Source organism: Aquarana catesbeiana, linkage group LG02 (assembly GCF_042186555.1).
Source record: "Aquarana catesbeiana isolate 2022-GZ linkage group LG02, ASM4218655v1, whole genome shotgun sequence".
Taxonomy (NCBI): Eukaryota; Metazoa; Chordata; class Amphibia; order Anura; family Ranidae; genus Aquarana; species Aquarana catesbeiana.
The window spans coordinates 703795277-703817014 of NC_133325.1; the positions used below are offsets into that span (position 1 = coordinate 703795277).

General features: G+C 42.8%; 1 protein-coding gene across 14 annotated transcripts in view; it reads left to right on the plus strand.

The window, feature by feature from the left end:
- Positions 1-21738, plus strand: part of AP1S2 (adaptor related protein complex 1 subunit sigma 2) — a 138226-nt gene that overhangs the window by 24769 nt on the left and 91719 nt on the right. For 4 of the 14 annotated variants that reach the window (XR_012241770.1, XM_073616933.1, XM_073616931.1 and 1 more), the window contains exons 1-2: positions 10624-10822; positions 10985-11163. Coding sequence is in view for 11 of the 14 variants with exons in the window: in XM_073616933.1 (XP_073473034.1) it covers positions 10805-10822; positions 10985-11163 (197 nt within the window). In the remaining 3 variants the exon portion in view is untranslated. Of the gene's footprint in view, positions 1-10452; positions 10476-10620; positions 10823-10984; positions 11164-21738 lie in introns of those variants that run through there. The other 10 variants (XM_073616925.1, XM_073616927.1, XM_073616932.1 and 7 more) reach the window with 5 other exon arrangements.

A 21738-nucleotide genomic window follows, 5' to 3' on the forward strand; every position in this document is an offset into this window, starting at 1 on the left:
GGCACCTGCAGATTGGCTTTTGCTGTGTTTAATCACAGCAGAAGCAGGCCAGTGCAGAATCATGTACTTGTTTTTGTTTAGGATTTTTCCTGTATTCTGCCCAGAAAGTCTGTTATTTTTCACTTTCAACTATAACAGCTGAAGCTGTCTAGCAAAAGTGTCAAAAAAGTTGAGAGACAGTAAATAAAAACTGTTGCTGAAATGGCTTCAAAAGTGTTAGCTGGAGTTATGCTTTACTTGTTAAAGCAGAACTAAAGTCTTGATTTTAAAAACTGTGAGCAGACATGCTCTTTCTTGCATAAGAGAAATGCAATTATGTCATCCCGGTCTGGCCAGTGAAGATGGCCGCAGTCCAGCACCTGGAAGAAGCCAGGTAGAAGATGCTGGGGCTGCCAAGGGATGTCAGACAGTTGAAGAATAGATAAGTATTTCAGTTCTCGGCTCTTGGATAGATTGATAGCAGCACAGCCATTGGCTGCTGCTGCTGTCAATCAAATTCAATGGCGCGGGGGCAGGGCCGAATCTGGCATTCTGTGTCTATAGAAACAAATGCTGGACTCAGGAGTGTGCCCACACGGTAACCCCCAGGGAGAGCGCTTCTCCTAGAGGGTTTACAGATATGGGGAGGAGCCGCAAGCACAAGGACCCCAGAAGACGATAATCGGGGCCACTCTGTGCAAAACGAACTGCATAGTGGAGGGAAGTATATGTTTGTTAATTTAAAAAAAAAGGGGGGGTTTACAACCCCTTTAACACTACCTCTTCACCAGACTGGCTATGCTGCTGTCCAGAGGTGTCTTCATTGCTCTTCCATCCAGAGTGGAGGGCACCCTAAGGCAAATCCCACTTTTGCTCGGATCAGAAAAGGAGTTTTCCTCTCCCCTCCCTGTAGTCTTAGGGACATGTCGCAGATCCCATAAGTCTGGAGGACCATTCACAATGCACAGTGCAGCTCTCGCATCCTCAGTGGGCAACTGGCTGTGAAGCTAAAAGCAGCATAGCCAGCTGCCCACAGTTTGGATGCCGGTGCCGGAAACCCAAAGACTAGTGATGAAACAAGCCTGGGTGAGGACGGCGCTGGATTCCTGGACAGGTGAGTGTCCTTTTATTAAAAGGTCAGCAGGTACAGGATTTGTAGCTGCTGACTTTTTTTTTTATCAGCGGGTAAAATAAGTATTGAACACGTCTAGGTAAATATATTTCTAAAGGTGCTATTGACATGAACTTTCCACCACATATCGGTAACAGCCCATGCTATCCATACAGACAAATAAACCAAAACTAATAAGTTCAGATATTAAGTTGTGTAATAAAATGGAATGACACAGGGCAAAAAGTATTAAACACGTGAAGGAAGGGAGGTGCAAAAAGGCATGGAAAGCCAAGACACCAGCTGAAATCTATCAGTAGTTCTAAAGCAATCCTGCTCCTTGTCAGTGCAAATTAATATTGGCTGGTTTAGTCTTATCTGATGGCCTTTAAAAAGGTGTCTCATTACCAAGGTGTCACACAAGAAACATCTCATGGTGGGTAAAAGCAAAGAGCTCTCTCGAGACCTTTACAACCTTATTGTTGCAAAACATATTGATGGCATTGGTTACAGAAGGATTTCTAAACTTCTGAATGTTCCAGTGAGCACTGTTGGGGCCAAAATCCGGAAGTGGAAAGAACATCATTTTTATCATAAACTGGCCAAGACCAGGTGCTCCTTGCAAGATTTCTGACAGAGGAGTGAAAATAATTATCAGAAGAGTTGTCCAAGAGCCAAGGGCCATTTGTGGAGAGCGTTGGAAAGACCTGGCTTAAACAAGTACAATTGTTTCAAAGAAAATAAGTAATGCACTCAAAAGCCATGGTCTGTATGCACACTCACCACGCAAGACTCCATTGCAGAAGAAAGAGCATATTGAAGCTTGTTTAGAGTCCTTCACAACATCCTGTGAAATACTGGGAGAATATAGTCTGATTAGGTGAGGCCAAAATTGAACTCTTTGGATGCCATAATACACACCATGTTTTGGAGGGCAAATGCCACTGCACATCACCCTAAAAACACCCCCATACCAACAGTTAGGTTTGGAGGTGGGAACATCATTGCATGGGGCTGTTTTTCAGCATACAGTCCTGGCAAATTCATGTCGTTGAAGGAAGGATGAATGGAAAAATGTACCAAGACTTACTTGATAAAAATCGGCTTTCATCTACCAGGATGATGAAGATGAAACGAGGGTGGACATTTCAGACAATGATCCCAAACAAAAAGCCAAGGAAACTCTCAATTGGTTTCAAAGAAAGAAAATAAAGCTGCTTGAATTGCCCAGCCAACACCTGACTTAAATCCAATAGGAAATCTATGGAAAGAACTTGAGATCAAAGTTCATAGAAGAGGCCCACGGAACCTTCAACATTTGAAGACTGTGTGGAAGAATGGGCCAAAATCACACCTCAGCAATACATGCAACTAGTTTCTCCATATAGGAGGCGTTCTGAATCTGTCATTACCAAGAAAGGATTTTGTATGAAGTATTAAAGAGGAGGGCCAGTCAAAAAAAATAAATTAAAAATCAGCAGCTACAAATACTGCAGCTGCTGACTTTTAATTGGACACTTACCTGTCCCCGGGTCCAGCGATGCGGGAGATCGAAGCCCCGCTCGTCTCCCCCTCCGTTCAGCGGCGCCGGCATTGCAACTGTGGGTGCCGGGCTGTGGCTTCACAGCCTGGCACCCACTGCGCATGTGCGAGCGGCGCCGCGCGCCGTGATTGGCCGCTCAGTCACCTGGGACCTGTAATGGGTCCCAGATGATTGACAAGAGGGAGGGAGCAGAGCTGAGCCCTTCCTGTACCGAGACGGAAGTGATGTCACCAGCCCAGGCACTGAAAGTGGCAGACTACGATTGACCCCCTAGCAACAGGCATTTAGAGGTGAGTAAAAAAAAAAAAAAAAAATATCCAAATGTTTTTTTGTATTTTTTTAGGATTTTTCATGTAGGTTTTTTTTTTTTTTTTTGGGTGGAACCCCACTTTAAATACATTTCAGTTAGCGTGTTCAATACTTTTTCCCTGTGTAATTCCATTTTTTACACATAACTTAATTTCTGAACTTATTTGTTTTGATTTCTTTGTATGTATGGATTGTTACCGACGTGGTGGAAATGTCATGTCAATAGCACCTTTAAAAATGTATTTACCTAGAAAAATGGTGATGTGTTCAGTACTTTTTTCTTTTTACCCGCTGTGTGTGTGTATATATATATATATATATATATATATATTTATTTTCCAAGAGTGAACCTCCTCTTTAAGTACTGGTAAGCTGCAATATATTATGTTTTTTGGGTTTAATAAATACTGCTTTAACCTTTTTAAATATGTGGCCCCAGGTATCAGTGTGCTTCTTTTTTTTTTTTTTTGGGTCCCATTTTGCCTTCAATTTTTAGCCACTGAATGTTACTCATCAGAGTCCTCTCAAAAAATATAATTTTTCAAAGTCTGATGACCAACAAAAATGATTAATGTGGGGAGAATAGGCCTGGTTCACACATCACCTATGCAATTTGCTTTTGATCCGTTTCTGCAGTGCGCTTTGCATTTTTGCACACGTTTTTCACACTTTTTTGATGCGTTTTTGCTTTTTTATTGCCTTTTTTTTTTTTGGTCAGTTTGTTGAGCAGATTAAAAAACACAAAACGCAAACCGCAGCAAACTCAATACTTTTCTGCAGCATTTCCATCAGTGAACCAAAAATGCACCGTTTTGTGTTTAAAAAAGTCCCTGACCCTTTTCAAAAAACACAGCGGCTGAAAAAAGCATAGATGTCAACGTGTCCCATAGGAAACCATGTTAAATGAACTGTAGTGCGTTTCTGCAAAAAGCAATAAATGCATAGGTGTGACCCAGGCCTTAGGGACACAAAGATAATTCATTATTATTAGGATTGGGGATGGCTGTCTTTTTTTTCTTTTTATTGCGGTCTGTGTCCCTACTGGAGATTTTGCCTCTTTCTGCCACAGTGACAACATTGTCACCAACCCAGCCAGTGAGGGAAATCGGATTGCAAAATTATCTCACTCCATCTGAATAAAAATGAAACCGCTCCGCTAAATATGTACACTTTGACATGGTACTTCTTTGACTAGTGTATCAAAGCTACATTAACAAATGCTTGTATGTAGAAGGAAGAAATGCTGCCATATTACCGGGGCTTGACATTTGCTAACACTTGCCCAATCGTGATGCAAGCATTTAAAGTTCTATCCACATATGGCCAACTTTAAAAAATGTTGTCTACACTCTAAAAGCTACAGGTAGAGGATGAGGTTATTGGTGTAGGCATGAAAGAAGCAAGGAGGACCAAGCTAATGGTTATCAAGACCTCCAGCCCTGCCTGGAACACAGCTATGTGGTGATCGAAAGTCTTCCGCATGCTATGATCGAAAGTCTTTTCCTGTTTTGGGGTATATTTGGCTTGCACAGTACGTGGGGATTTGTGTTTTTGTGCACACTTTTTCTTGTGAAGTGTTGACAAGCCTGATGGTGCTACATGGTTGATGCTACAGTAGCCATTTGTTCAAAATCTGCAGAGCAGTCTAAGCATATGTCGATGTGTTTATGATGCCATACGTTTATGTTCATTTTAAAAGCATTGCATATATATAATATATATTCTCATTTACAAGGTTTCTTTTAAGTTTACCATGGGAAAATGGTAGAGATCTACTGTATACATATCAGTAGGCTCAGTTTCAGCATCTTGGCAATCTTCTTATAGCCTAGGCCATCTTTATGTAGAGTAACAATTCTTTTTTTCAGATAGTTATTTGCCATGAGGTGCCATGTTGAACTTCCAGTGACCAGTATGAGAGAGTGAGAGTGAGAGTGATAACTCTGAATTTAACACACCTGTTACCCATCCACACCTGAGACCTTGTAACATTAAGGAGTCACATGACACCGGGGAGGGAAAATAGCTACTTGGATGCAATTTGGACATTTTCACTTAGAGGTGTACTCACTTTTGTTGCCAGTAGTTTAGATATTAATGGCTGTGTGTTGAGTTATTTTGAGGGGACAGCAAATTTACACTGTTATACAAGCTGTACACTCACTACTTTACAGTAGTGAGTGTACAGCTTGTATAACAGTGTAAATTTGCGCTGCACTTGTTACATGAATCGTGAAAATGCAGGATTAAGAACCTGAGGGGGGTTGAATCGACTTTTTTTTTATGATTTTAATCTTGCAGCTCTAGACTGCACTAATCATTAGATCATTGATGCTGCATTTAATACTTTGTTTTGCAAATGGTGGAATTTCTCATTATAGTAAATATGTATCCATCAGTTGTTGTCCTTCCTTACACAATACTTTTCAGATTTTTAATTTATTATAAATCATTTTAAGAATATATAGATTTTTTTTTTCCCTTCAACACTATGGACTGCATAGAGAAGTGACCTAAAATCGTAATTGCATCAGTCTTAGTTCCAGGCTGTAACACTACAAGAGTCCTAAAGCGATGAACACTTTTATGCAAAACCACAGCAAAGAAAGTATAGATAGCTCACCCACTTAGTGATGTAAGCAGCAGGCCCCTGGTATCTAAAGTGCACAGCTACAGTCCCAAAAGCCGACCAAAGCCAATCCAGTTAGCAAAAGTCTCATCCACACTGTATGTGAAATGAATAGGAACTTTCATCCTAAAAATGTATGCATGTGCTGTAAATTAACTGAACCGTTTTTAGAATGCTTATCTAGAGCTGTTGGCATTCATTTTACTATTTGGATACACAAACTGTATATTGAATAATGGTTTTTCTAGCAAAAACAGCCACCTTCTTTGTAATTGTGAGTCCAGGGATGATTCCATGTAGCCTAGGTTCACACTAATGCTGTCCACAATTCGTGCGCATTTCCTGCATTGCACTCAAATCGCACTGCCCTTGTGATCTGCAGCGGGTGTCCGTGCAATCTTAATGACACCACAAATGCAGGTCGCAAACGCACTGCGTCTGCCCACGCCGGATAGCATGGTATAAAAGTACTATGCGATTCAGTTTCTGTGTGGTTCCAAAATTGGTGCATATGTGACTTTGGTGAATGAATGGGCTCATATCACACTGAACTGAATACAGCGGAATCTCGGATTGCAAGTAATGCGGTTAACGAGCGTTTCCTAATATGAGCACTGTATTTTTAAAAATCATAACTCGGTTTGCGTGTGTTGTCTCGCAAAACAAGCACGATTCATTCCAAAGCGGTGTGCAGTACCGCTTTTGGCCTGAGGTGGGGGTGGGGGGCGCCGGAGCCGAGCAGAGCCGTTCAGAAATGCACGGAAAGGCCCGAGAACAGCACGGCTGACCTTGGCAAATCTTGGGTAGGAAGTCTTTCCGAGGTCAGCTGAAGTGTACTCGGGCTGTTTCCGAGGCTCTCCGGCGCCCCCCCGCCTCTGGCCGCATGTGGTATTGCATCCCATTGAAGTCAATGCGGAACAAATTATTTTCGTTTCCATTGACTTCAATGGGAAAATTCGCTTTGATATGCGAGTACTTTGGATTACGAGCATTCTCCTGGAATGGATTATGTTCGTAATCCGAGGTTCCACTGTAGGAGGATTGAACAGGGATGTGGTGCAGTTTCTGAGCAATTCACATGCGGTTCACAGTGTGAGCTGAAGCTTGGCGGCCTAGTTAGGCCTTATGTACACCACTGCTGGTAAACAGACATTTAGGAGCAGTTGGGCGTTTTTTTTTTTGTTTTTTTTTCCAACTGCCCCAGAACTCTCCTGTTATCTTATAAGTACATATACACAGGGTCGTTTATAGTCATTTCAGTTTAGAAGCATTTTTTGGAAAGCAAAAAAATGCATTCAGGACGGATGTTCAGAGGCATTTGCATTTGAAACGCCAAATGTCTGTAAACGCGGTAACTCGCATTTAGAACTCTTCCAAACACGGCCATACATGGCATGTAAATGCAACAAAATGGAAGTTTAAAACGTGGGTTACTATTTGTCAAGTTAAATTGTTAAGGAGAGGTTGTCCCGTGTAGCCTAAAGCAGCAGTGGTGTGGCCTTACCACAGCTATACTTCTGCTTTAAAAAAAACACAGCCTTGTGCAGTACAGATGTGCTTTGAGCTTTGAATGCTTTGGGTCTCGAACAAACAAAGCCCATAGAAGTGCCAACAGAAGGAGGGGAGCCTAATTAAATAATCTGCCAAAGTCATGTGACTGAGATCACCTGCTATCATGTCGTGTTTTGCACAGCGTTATGCAGTAAACACTCTGCAGGACAGTGCAGGCTGCACTGGAGTCAATACTGCAATGTCCAGCAGAGAGATTAGTTGACACCCGTTCTCCGTAAGTGTTATTTATGTGACTTCTCTGTGTGTAGAACAAAGGATTCTATATTGCTTAGAAATTGTCATGTCTATGTTCCAGCCTGTCTGGGTAGTAAACGTGTATGTTTGTACCCCCCACCTTTCCCTCCATTGTGAACACTCCTTTTCACATGGGTCTTCTCTTCTATTTTAGATTTGAGTTGATGTAGGAAGTTGCAGGACCCAGCAGCTCTCTACATCCCTCTTGGTGACAAAATCTCTGCTGGTCCAGATCCTATTTTCATGCATTTACTGTTGCTGCTGGATTCATTCATACTGCATCACTGTACAGCTTCAGAAGTTAGACCACCATGGCAAGCTTTGTAATTGTCCTGTTATTGGTGCAAAGCTAAGATCTAAGGCCCCTTACACACAGGGCGGGCTCTGTTGGAGTCTGCCTGCTCAGCAGGGAATCTGTCCACTGATCCTCACTGAGCAGGCGGATTGCTGGTCTGTGTCTCAGCTTATACAGAGTGGACACACACAGCTCACTCTCCTCTATGGGCAGTCAGATGTAACCGGATCACATGTCCGTTTATACCCAGCTGCCATCCGGTCCGCCAGACGGACGGGGAACGGATCACTATCGGTCTATTTTTAGTGGAGCAGATCGGATGTCGGCGGGTGTCAATGGACACATGTTTGTTGACACCCGCTGCTTCATAGAAGAGACTGGAGGGTCCGAACAGGTCCGCCTAAAAAACTGACAGGTAGACCTGATCGGTCCACCCATGTGAAAGGGCCCTTATTTAGCAGCATTTTGCTATTTAAATTAGAACTAACTGCAGTTTTTTTTTTCATCATTGATAGGGAAGGTTATAACCCCTGTCAGTTTTGTTTTGTACAATCTGTGTCAAATTGGGGAGATTTTCCTTCACTTCCTGTCCTATAACCAAAACCGAACGTGAAAGGAAATCCCTGTAAAGTGAGGGAATCCCCGGTGGTCTCCAGAACTAGTGTCCACATTGGAATATTTCCCTTACCAATACTGTTTTGGTGACAACCTAAAATTTTGGATTTTCTTCACTTTCATTTTTAGCGAGAATGGTCACCAGGACCACAGGCACAGACAGCAATAAAAACCTGACAGGTGTTCTAATCCTTCTATCCAAAAGTAAAAATTAAAGTTTTTGCCTTTAGTTATACGTTAAAGTAGATTGAATGTTTAGTTTGCTAAAGTACCATAAAGAATTGCTATTTTTTCATCTTTATTTGCATCTCGGTGCTGTTTATCTCCTCCAGCTGCTTCCTGCCTGTATGCACATACTACTTTGTTGGCTGCACATCATTGCCATGGACTAATTTACTGATAGTGACTAAGGATGGGCTCAGGCGTGTTCACACACTCCACGTGCAGAGCCCGCCAGGAAGTCGGCACTGTGCTGCGCTAATCACAGGCAGTGAGACATTTTCCAGATGTGCGGCTGCAGAGATTGGGAAATATCTCACTGCCTGTGATTAGCGCAGCGCCTTGCTGACTTCCTGGTGGGCTCTGCACGTGAAGTGTGCGAACGCGCCCGAGCCCATCCTTAATAGTGACCATAGTTGATCATGCCTGGGCATTATTTGCCAACTTTGCCACTTGTAGTCTCATCTATGGGCACATGTGACAGGATGGCAAATTGGGAGCACATTTGGAAGACATTTGTCACCCTGTAACAGGGAGTGCCTGAACCAGGACCTTAAAGTGGTTCTAAAGGTCCCTTTTTTTTACCTTCATGCAAAGATTGAAATAAAATAAAAACCTCCTCTGTGTAGCAGCCCCCCCAATACATATCTGAGCCCCATCTCGATCCAGTGATGTGCATGAGAGCCTCAGCTCTCCGGGGACTCTCCCTCCTCATTGGCTAAGACAGCAGTGGTGATCATTGGCTCTCGGTGCTGTCAATTACAGCCAGTGAGCCAATGAGGAGAGAGGGGGCAAGGACGAGCCACGGGTCTGTGTGTGAATGGACGCACAGAGCCGCGGCTCGGGACCAAGCGTAATTGGGTGCCTTCATTGTAAGCTGCATGCTCTGGGGGGAATCAGCAGGAGGGAGGGGATAAAAGTACCATGAGGGACCCGAGAAGAGGCGGATCGATGCTGCTCTGTACAAATGGACATTGCAAATGTAAAGGGTTAGTTCACCAGAAAAAAGGTAAAGATGAACTGACACTGTACACCCTCCCCACCCACCCCCATTCCTGATGTACCTACCTCTGGGGATGCTGAGCTGTCAATCTCCATGCAGCTGGTACAGTGGTCTGCGGATTTAAAATCCATGCTCTTCTCTCTTTTCTGTGCAGCAGCTTGCTAGATGGACCAGAGCAATCCACTGTACAGGTGTTGACCAATCAGAATCACTCTGATCCGTCCCAGAAGTACTGCACAGAAAAGAGCTGAGATTTGGACTACTAGACCGGTTGTGGGGGTGCTGAAACCTCTGCATACCCTGCAGTACTGTCAATAGAGCAGGGACTGAGGGGGGGGGGGGGGGGTTGGGGTTAAAACGTATGGTGTTCGCCTTTTTACATTTTTTTTCTGTAAAGGTGAACTAACACTTTGAATCGATTAAAAGCAACTTTTACAATTACATTAATATGCTAAAGCTTATTGAGTTTACATATGTATTAAGCTCCCAAGACATGAAAAAAAAAAACAGAATGTCATTTGTTTAGCATTGAGAACAGGAAGGCTCATCATTCAGCAGCACAGAAAATATAACACAAAAATAGCAAATCCTCCTATGAACCTCCCGCTGTCTACATTCACCCCTAATTCTACTACTGTCAGGTCTTGCTAAGCTCACCCAGATTTTTCTGCATTGCAGCCTATGGTAATCTCTGGCCTCTGGGCTATTATCACATTCCGTGTCTACAAACTTTATCATCATACAGAAAGAAGACCCCATGCCTTCCCATCCTATGGGTTGCCAGTGATGTAAAATAACAGGATTTCTGCTGTCTACTGTATTATTACTGAGCAGCTGAAATTCCCCTGCAGTGTGTTTCTTCTATCCCCCTCTCTATACTGCCCGCTGTTTGAAAACACAGCCTACTTACAATGCAGAGATAATAGAAAACACCCAGTGAGGAGGAATCCTTGCAGAAGAGTGGAGGTATTGCAGATGACAGATCGTATATATGTTCTGCCATTGATGGCTCTCTCCATAGTAGCTTGCTGGTTAAGTTTCCCTGTTTGGTTGACCCCCTCTAGCTTGGTGCCTTCCCTCCCTCTCTTGCTCTCTCCCTCTCTTTCTGCATAGTAACTCCCACAATCATTCCCCTCCTCACGTGTGTCACAGGGGCTGTAACTGGGATTTTGCCAAAGCTATGCATGCAGATAAGCGTCTGGTATAGAACAACCTCTTTATTGTGATGTAGAAATAAAAGGACCGCAAGCCCCTAATTTTATTCAAACACGTCGGCTGCTGGTACTGGAGGAACAATGCCACTCGGAAGACAAGTCATGAATATTTTATTGATTCATATTGATTTTTTTTCCTTTTTTATTTGCTGTACCTAGTTGTAGATCATGTTAAGGATTTTGTAATTTTTTCCATAAATCTTCACTTGCTGCATTTTGATGTTTTTCTGTTTTATTTATTTATTTTTTCTGGCTCCACAGATGCAGTTTATGTTACTCTTCAGCCGTCAGGGGAAGCTGCGGCTCCAGAAGTGGTACGTGCCGCTGTCTGACAAGGAGAAGAAGAAGATTACCAGGGAGTTGGTTCAGACTGTCTTAGCCCGAAAACCGAAAATGTGCAGCTTCCTGGAATGGAGAGATCTGAAGATTGTCTACAAAAGGTGGATCCTGGTTTCCTCTTCTCCCTTCTTCCCCTCCCTGTCTTTAACCCCTTCGATCTGTGCACACAGATACCAGAGCTGGGCCTGTGATACAGTTTTATTAATTGTCAGTTCACAGTCCATGATGCCTGTTATCTGTGGACGCTGGATACAGTTGGCTTTATATATGTTGATCTATAAGAGGGTGTTGGCTGTTTGTTGCAATTGTGAAGCTGGGTTGGGCAGCTTTTACACTAAAGCTGTAGCTGAACTTTAATGGAATAGGTATTGCCTTTTCACTTGGAGTTAGCATAAAGACTACTCACAAGTCATGTTGATGCTCACATTTTACCTGCTTTCTGCGCCCTATGTTTATGATGGTATTTTATTTACAGATATATTGGTTCTCCTAGTCGCTATTTATAATCATTTTCACTTGTGTACGGCGCTTAAAATTTTGTAGAATTGTACAGAAACTTGTCATTGGATAGATATAGGGATGCTATTTCTGGCCACCTTCTCAAACGGCTTGTTGCCTGTCTGGATACTTTTGGGGTTGATTTACTAAAACTGGAGAGTGTAAAATCTGATGCAGCTGTGCATGGTAGCCAATCAGCTTTTAACTTCAGCTTGTCCAATTAAGCATTGAAGATAAAACCTGGAAGCTGATTGGTTGCTTTGCATAACTGCACCAGATTTTGCACTCCAGTTTTAGTAAATCAACTACTTTGCGTCATTGATCCAGAACAAATATAGAAATAAAGAATTCCCACTTTCCTATGACCTGCATAGGTTTTCCAGTTCTGTGACCGGTATTGAAACTAGACAGAACACAGCAACTAGCATTTTGGGAAGGAGGCCAGTATTATGGCAGCCTCCGTATGTCCATCATGACAGGTTTATTTTAGAAGTATTCAGCCCCTTTGTCCTGCGTGAGCTTACTAGCTACCGTATTTATCGGCGTATAACACGCACCTTCAATCCAAGAGAGAAGTTTCAGGAAAAACATTTTTTTTTCAAAATAAACCACTTTGAAGCAAAATAATGGCCAGTGCCCATCAATGCAGCCTGATCTGTGCCCATCTGCAGCCTCAATGCAGCCTGATCTGCGCCCATCTCCCATCAATGCAGCCTGATGCCCATCTGCAGCCTCACTATCTCTCATGCAGTAAAATCATGCAGGAAATCACTGAGCCGTCATCTCCTGTTTACTCGGCTCTCAGTCGGCAGTCACATACACAGTCCTGCCTCCGCCATCGGCATTGGACCAGCTACTGTGATTGACAGAACACTGGTCCAATGCCGGAGGCGGGACTGCGTGTGGGACGTCAGAGCCAAGTGAGAGCCGATTATACAGGTGATGATGGCTTGTTGAGTTCAAGGTCAGCCTGGGTGGAAGGCATTGATATACCAATATGTTTTAGAGGGTAGGAGGAAAACTAACCAAATATAAGGAGAACATACAAAGCCCTTACAAAATTTTTCCCTTGTAGGAATTGAACCCAAGACCCCAGTGATAACTATTTATCTATTGTCATTATGTTAAACAAACTAAAGTCAGCATCTTTTCTTAATAAAATCAATTTCAGGATAGGCCATCATTTTAATATTTAAGCTGAACTCCAGGTATGGTCTCTATTGCATAGTTGCTTTGGTCCACCTGAGTCAATGTACATATACATATTCTATATCCATGGGATTGATGTAGATTCGGAGAATCCCTGCAGTAGTCAGGGCTACTACAGTGATTGCCACAGTCTTCTGGGTCTTGTGCTGAGCCGTTGACTTTATGCATAGGGAACACAGGGGGTTGCTTGCTCAGCACAGCTGCCATTTAAAGATGCCTTTGATTTTTTTCAATGAATACAAGGCATTCTCCTAATAGAGGAGGTGGAGAAGCAGGGAGTGATGTCACAATCTGCAATTTGTCCCATCAGGGAGTGCCTTGTATTTGTCGAAAAAAAAACAAGGTGTTTTGTGAATGGCAGCCATGCTAACGGAGCAACCTCCTGTGTTCGCTGTGCTGTGCACAGACCCTAAAAAATCAGTGATTCTCATCTTCTACAACAATCCCACAGGTATGGAATATGTACAGTTGGGCTCATAAGTTTACATACCCTGGCAGAATTTGATTTCTTGGCCATTTTTCAGAGAATATGAATGATAACACAAAAACATTTCTTTCACTCATGGTTAGTGTTTGGCTGAAGCCATTTATTAATCAACTGTGTTTACTGTTTTTAAATCATAATGACAACAGAAACTACCCAAATGACCCTGATCAAAAGTTTACATACCCTGGTGATTTTGGTCTGATAACATGCACACAAGTTGACACAAAGGGGTTTGAATGACTATTAAATGTAACCATCCTCACCTGTGATCTGATCTGTTTGCTTGTAATTAGTGTGTGTGTATAAAAAGCTCAATGAATCTCCGGACTCCTGACAGACCCTTGCATCTTTCATCCAGTGCTGCACTGACATTTCTGTATTCTGAGTCATGGGGAAAGCAAAATAATTGTCAAATTATCTGCGGGATAAGGTAGTTGAACTGTATAAAACAGGAAAGGGATATAAAAAGATATCCAAGGAATTAAGAATGCCAATCAGCGGTGTTCAAACTCTAATCAAGAAGTGGAAAATGAGGGGTTCTGTTGAAACCAAACCACGGTCAGGTAGACCAACTAAAATTTTAGCCACAACTGCCAGGAAAATTTGTTCAGGATGCAAAGAAAAACCCACAAATAACTTCAGGTGAAATACAGGACTATTTGAAAACATGTGGTGTGGCTGTTTCAAGATGCACAATAAGGAGGCACTTGAAGAAAGATGGGCTGCATGGTCGAGTTGCCAGAAGAAAGCTATTACTATGCAAATGCCACAAAGTATCCCGCTTACAATACGCCAAACAGCACAGAGACAAACTTCAAACCTTTTGGCGCAAAGTCATTTGGAGTAATGATACCAAAATTGAGATTTTTGGCCACAACCATAAACGCTACATTTGGAGAAGAGTTAACAAGGCCTATGATGAAAGGTACGGAGGTGGATCGCTGATGTTTTGGGGAAGTGTGAGCTACAAAGGCACAGGAAATTTGGTCAAAATTGTTGACAAGATGAATGCAGTATGTTATCAAAAAATACTGGAGGAACATTTGCATTCATCAGCCAGGAAACTCCACATGGGACGTACTTGGACATTCCAACATGACAATGATCCAAAACACAAGGCCAAGACAACCTGTCATTGGCTACAGCAGAGTAAAATGAAGGTTCTGAATTGGCCATCTCAGTCTCTTGACCTCAATATCATTGAGTCACTCTGGGGAGCTCTAAAGCATGCAGTTCATGAAAGACAGCCTAAGAATTTACAGGAACTGGAGGCTTTTTGCCAAGAGGAATGGGCAGCTTTACCATCTGAGAAGATAAAGAGCCTCATCCACAAATACCACACAAGACTTCCAGCTATCATTGATGTTAAAGGGGGCAATACACAGTATTAAAGTGGAGTTCCACCCAAAAGTGGAACTTCCACTCATCGGATTCCTCCCCCCCTCCGGTGCCACAGTTGGCACCTTTCAGGGGGGAGGGGGGTGCAGATACCTGTATATTACAGGTATCTGTACCCACTTCCGGCGTAGATAGCCGCAGAATCTGCGGTTATTTACGCCACATCCTGTTCCCCCCCCGCTGTCTGCTGGGAAACACACGGGTCCCAGAGACAGCAGGGACCAGCCGTATTGCGCTGCGCGACTCGCGCATGCGCAGTAGGGAACCGGGAAGTGAAGCCGCACGGCTTCACTTCCTGATTCCCTTCCCGAAGATGGAGGCGGCAGCACCCGAGGACCGAGAGACGGTTCGGCCTCGGGTGCCGACATCGCGGGCGCCCTGGACAGGTAAGTGTCCATGTTTTAAAAGTCAGCAGCTGCAGTATTTGTAGCTGCTGACTTTAAAAAAAAAAAAAACATTTTGGTGGAGCTTCACTTTAAGAACTGGGGTATGTAAACTTTTGATCAGGGTCATTTGTGTAGTTTCTTTTGCCATTATGATTTAAACAGAGTAAACACAGTTGATTGATATTAAATGGCTTCAGCCAAACACTAACTATGAGTGAAAGAATAGTTTTTGTCATTTATATTCTCTGAAAAATGGCCAAGAAATCAAAAATTTTGCTGGGGTATGTAAACTTATGAGCACAACTCTATACGTAGACTGGCACAAGTTGGACCAATGTAACTATGCAATAAAATTAATGCCTGGAGCTTAGCTTTAATAAAAAATCCTTATTGGTCTAAGCTGACTCATATAGCTTTTTACTGAGAAAATAGGGGTCGTAAAAAGCAAGAAGTACTACATGTATATGGAACTAGCAAGTGTTCACTGTAGATCCTCTTTAAAGGAATGCTTCAATGAAAAGTATGCTTGGGTTACATTCTTCCCCATACACAGGTGATCTGTTCCTTTTAGAGCAAAGGCTCTGATTGAGTGGGGAGACGGGAAAGGAGTGTGCAGTGAGTATACCTTGCTTGGGGGCTGGACTGTCAGGAGACATTGTCACTTTGTCCTAAATTGGCAAAAAGAATATTTCGGTGAAATGTGAACAGGCAAAAGACAGTGTATCTTTAAAAAGACATAAGCCACACCTGTGAGGATGAGAAGACCAAAATTCTAAACAAGCGCTGCTTAAAAACTGGTGGCGCTAAAGCCAGCCATAGGTGGCTTTGAATCCTGCTGAACCGGCCAAGATTCGAACTATGTATGTGTAGGCTGAATGTACCTAAGTTGATTGATCAACTTGGGTACAACCAGCCTGTTGGATTTTACGTTTGTTATTGCTAGCAGCTGTTATAGCCGCTAGCAATATTCACTGTGTTCTCCTGACAGGGACAGCTTCCCCCGCTGGGAGAAGACAATGATTCCACGGGAAGGATTCCCCCATCAACACTGACAATGTTGATGGGTGATTCAAGCGATTTTTCTTTCCTGCAACCTATGGTTACAAGAAAGAGAACTGCTCTGTCTATGGCCGGCCTTAGATTATCTGCAACTCTGCCCAGAGGCCTTCCAATAACTCTGCTCATTTTCTCTGCAGTGGGATATGAGAAAGTTCTAATAAACACCAGTTAAGGAACAATAAAGTGGTTGTAAAGACATTAGGTTTTTTTACCTTCATACATTCTATGCATGAAGGTAAAAAACTTTCTGTGTGCAGCAGCCCAACTCCTAATACTTACCTGAGCCTCCTTTCGATCCAGCAGTGTCCATGAGAGCTTTGCCTCTCCGGGGACTCGCACTCTTTACTGGCTTTTGGTGGCAGCGGGAGGGAAAATGGGTGGGCACAAGCTGCTTGCTGTGGGGGTACCCGGCAGGAGGGAAGAGCCAGGAGCATCAGTGGGGGACCCGAGAAGAGGAGGATCCGGGCTGCTCTGTCCCAAACCACTGCACAGAGCAAGCAAATATAATATGTTTGTTATTTAAAAAAAAAAAAAAACAACAACTTTACAATCACTTTAAATATGTTTCTGACCACAGTATGCATGCAGTGTTATCCTGAATGTTGAATGATTTCAGTTTTTGCCCGAAGTTAATCTTCCCCTTCATGCTTATTATTACACAGCTAACTTGCTCCTGAAAAGAGGATGTTAAATGCAGTTAGCACCCTAAAAGCAGCTAAGGTGTAACAAGCTGTTCATATTTCCCATTGAATAAAAGAAAATCTGTTGGCATATTTCATTGTTTATGAAGACTAGGTTTGGACAGCCGGTGGTCTAAAAATACATTTCATGTCCTTCAAGGTTGCAGAAACTTGAAACAAATGTCCAACAGCCAAGTAGTATAATGCCTGCTCAGTCTGGTGTCCTTGTACAAGTGACGGTTTCTCTACCACATTGTCAGGTTTTGCAACGTTTGAAGATGATTACTGAGCAGTGAGATTTAATAGCAGTGGTAATCACCAATATCTTGGGAATAGTCCTTTGGGATGCTTAAGTGATAAATTCTGGGAAGCTTTTAGAGCACACAAGTGCCATTAGTCCTTAATCCTATTCACAATTATTTACCTGCATTTTTCATGCAGTGCTGTGTGTTTCTTTGTCTTTTAAAATGGTTATTAACCCACTTCTACTAAATTGTCTTATCCCCTCTGTACCATAAAAACGTGTCCCTGTGCCTGTGTAATGTAAAAAATCCACTGATCTGTACCAATATAACCTCCACTCGCATCGCTCAGTAGTTTCCTCTCCTCTCTTAGGCTCACAGCTGCAGTGGGTGGGGCTGAGCCCTCCTGCTGACGTCAGCTGGGGAGGAGGGGGAGAGAGGAGAGAGAGAGAGCGCCGACAATCAGCTGAGCGCTCAGAGCAGAGCTTATACAGCTACAGATCGGTGGATTGTTTACATTGCACAGGGACACATGTTATTATTGTACAGAGGGGATAAGACAATTTAATAGCAGATATGAGAGCAGTTTGGGGGGGGGTCACTGGTACGAGTGGGGAGGGGGGAGGAGGACAGAGGAGACGGACACAGGAGAGCTGCAGAGAGCAGCTGACAACGGTGTTAGGGCTCAGCAGCCATGATTATCGTGGTCAGTTTGCAGAGGGGAGGGTATAGCCACGCAGGAACAGCCAGGTTTTTTAGGGTATACAGGGGGCCAAATTACACAGAACAAGCACTCTGCTGTATAATATACTTCAAGGGAACTGTTTTTTTTTTTCTTTATGGGGTTAACAAATACTTTAGGTTGGAGCGTTTTTGTGTATATTTGTTTAAAACAAATTTTCCTAAGAACAATCCAGTTAACCAGAGTACCTCACTATAGAAATGATTTCTAGTAATTATAATAAAAGTAATTTTTACATATAAACAAATGTGAGGTCACATCACCACTTATTTTACTGTGGAGCCATCCTCTGTGTGCACCCTGTTTGGCACAGCTATATGGCAATGGATACATTGAGATTTGCTTATGTGGATTAAGCCCCATCCTCAAAAGTACAGCTACAGCATGCAGGACTTTTCAAAGCGCACCATACCCGCAGCTTAGTGGTGTAAAGAGTCCCATAGGATTTAAGGGGATTGCATTTTTGTTGCATCTTTAGCATGGTAAAGACACATCGGTGTGAAAGCAGCATTAATGCCTCGTTCACACAGGTGTTCTTAAAGTGGGGTTCCACCCAAAAAACAAAAATACCTGTAAAAATTCTAAAACAAAAAAACATTTGGATATTTTTTTTTTTTTCACTTACCTCTAAATGCCTGTTGCTAGGTGGTCCCTCGTAGTCTGCCTGTTCCTTTGCCTGGGCTGGTGACATCACTTCCCCCCAGGCACAGGAAGGGCTCCGCTCTGCTCCCTCCCTCCTGTCAATCATCTGGGACCCATTACAGGTCCCAGGTGATTGAGCGGCCAATCACGGCGCGCGGCGCCGCTCGCGCATGCACAGTGGGTGCCAGGCTGTGAAGCCACAGCCTGGCGCCCACAGTTGAAATGCCGGCGCCGACGAGCGGAGGGGGGGGACGAGTGGGGCTTCGATCCCCCGCATCGCTGGACCCAGGGACAGGTAAGTGTCCAATTAAAAGTCAGCAGCTGCAGTATTTGTAGCTGCTGACTTTTAATTTTTTTTTTTTTTTTTTTTGACGGCCCCCTTGGGTGGAACTCCTCTTTAAGTGCGCACACCCATATGAGGGCCATGTTTTACCTGCATGTGATGTGCTGGTGTTGTATAGAACACCTGTATGTTCCAAGTAGGCAAAACATGGGCCTCACATGGGTGTATGCATAAGTACGTGAACAAGGCCCAAATGTTGAAAAGGTATTGACAATGCACAATGTGTGGGAAAGGCTTGAGATGCTAAAAAATGCTTGCTGCAATTGGAATGGAACCTTAAAAAAAAAAAAAAAAAAAAAAAAAAAAGCTATTAAGCTTTGCAGGAAAGGTGCATGGGGCAGATAGTTCAGTTTGGTGTGGTTCTTCATCCTGATGTGTATTACTATTAGTTAAAGTTGAGATTAGACACGGACCTTCTCCTCCAATCCCCAGTACAGTACCCAGGGTTTGTGAATCCTCAAAAAGGCGGGGCGTTGTCTCAGGGGAAGCATGTGATCACTATCTACATATGTGGCTTGGCTGAGCCTCAGAATTTGGAAGGCTGTCCTTTATTGCTAGCACTGTTATTGATCTTGATATAAATAGAAGTTCATGTTAAATTAGTTCATGTATTTGAATAATTACTTCTTTTCACACAGGATAGTCACTGACGTCAGATTGTGTGTATTTTTACCAGTGTAATGGAAGTGTTTGATGAGACATTGCCTCCAGCTATTCTCAGGCCAGGTATTCTACTTCACCAGAGAACTCCTCTAGGAAACATTTGCATCTGGTAACATAACCTAACTCTATGATATAGTTTAGAAAATGGGAAAATCTTTTCATGTTAGGAGGCACTTACAATAACAACCCCTTCTCTGAATCCCAATTGTTCAGACATTCATAAACACTTAGAATGGTATGATGGAAATTAGGAGTGGTTTTGTCTCCTCAGTATGCCAGAGCTGCCACAGACTCAGAATGCCTAATGCCTACCATCGTCTGCCTGTGATATTCAAGGACACCCAAACTGAGCAAAATATGTTGCCTGTCATTTCTTATTTCCTCTAAAACATAATAGTTTTCTGGTTGTGTCTGGCTTCAGTACTTTGAGTCAGTAACTGTACAAATTTAGAGCCGCTTGTCTATACAAATATTCACATTCAGTGACTTAGACGGTATTGCATCTATTAAACCTGTTTGACAGCCAGGCAACTAGCATTTTTCAAAAAGAAAGATCAGCAATAACAGCCTCTCTATTCACCCAGTACAGGCTTTCTTTAAAGAGCAGTCTTCAGTACATTTTCAATTGAATTAATGCCCCCACCCTGCAATACAGTGCAGCCTGCCTGTAAATTTTTTGCCTTCCCCCTGTTCCATCAGTCTTCATTCTGTGGCCCAGTCTGTGGTTGTGTACAAAACTGTAAGGCTTTGAAATAGAGGTGCACCGAATGGAAATTTTAGTGCCGAAACCGAAAATGCAGGAGGCACTTGGCTGATAAACGAAAAATGACTTTTTAAAAAATATTTATATTTTTATATATAATTGTATTATATTCAACTTTTTAATTAATATCAATTTAAACGAATATGAATTTATTGTCGGTCATTATTGGCACCTTTTAGCGCAAGAAAAGCTCAAGAAAAAATGTAGCAAGAATGCATCATTAACGCACCCGTGTTACGTTTTTGATGCGGTTTGAGTCACATGACCTATGCAAAACACACCATAAGAAGCAAATTTGCGATAAAATCACCGCAAACTCATGGCGTGTTTTCGGTGCCATTATCGCCACCTTTTTCTCTTATCGGTCTACTGCTGATAACACCATTTTCGGACAAAATATTTTGGTGCATCTCTACCTTGAAAACCTATTTGTTTGGATGATGCATTTAAACTGAAAATTCAGTATGGCTTTAAGAAATAAGGGCAACATATTTAAAGTGATCAGCTTGTAAACAATCCATCCAGTTTAAAATAGAAATAAAAAGCAAAACATTTGTGTATAGATATAGAAAACATAAATACCTTGATCACATTCCCTCTGTTCTCAACTGCATATGAGCTGGGGAGGAAAAACAGCAGCACATTGGTCTTCCCAGTGAATGGCTATGCGGGGGGGGTGTCAGGATAAGACTGATCATTGGAGGAGAGCAGGCTGAGTTCCCAACACAGCTAGAGAATGGACCACACAGTGTTCTCCTGCTTAGTGTGGTCAGTTTTTAAAAAGAAAGCAGAGGGACTGGCAAGAAAATCAGGGATTCCACACAAAGGAAGCAATATAAAGAAAACAGGATACTTTTTCATACAAGTACATGGTACAGCAGGCACATATCTGTAATATAAAATGTTGGGTTTACATATTCTTTAATGGGTCCTAGCAAACTTTTGTTTCGGCCGGTGTGCTTCTTGCATGCTATGGGGTCTTCATTCAGTAATGATTCCACACTTGTGGAAGCATTATAAAAATTGCCCATATCTCCCTCCTGCCTTATAGCTAGTTGGGCTAAAGTCAGTCATGTCACGGTCCACCATTTCCTTATACGTGCTGTCAATCATGATGTAGCGTGGGGGTGGGCATCGATGAGACATGATCCGGATCATTCACATGGCAACCTTGACAGGCACATAGGGCCTGATGGATACCCAGGGGGCTCAGCTACAATCTTCCTGGCCCTGCTGAAAAATAGGGGGATCGATTGCACTGTGTTCTCACATCACAAGAGAGGGTGTACTTGTAGGCAGTAAGTGTCAGATTGTCTGATGGGGAGGGGGCTATGCCAGAGCAGACAATGCAAATGTATGGCTTCATGGTGCCTACAGTGCCTTGAAAAAGTAATCATACCCCTTGAAATTTTCCACATTTTGTCAGGTTACAACCAAAAACGTAAATGTATGTTATGTTATAGACCAACACAAAGTGGCACATAATTGTGAAGTGGAAGGAAAATGATAAATGGTTTTCAAATTTTTTTACAAATAAATATTTGAAAAGTGTGGCGTTCATTTG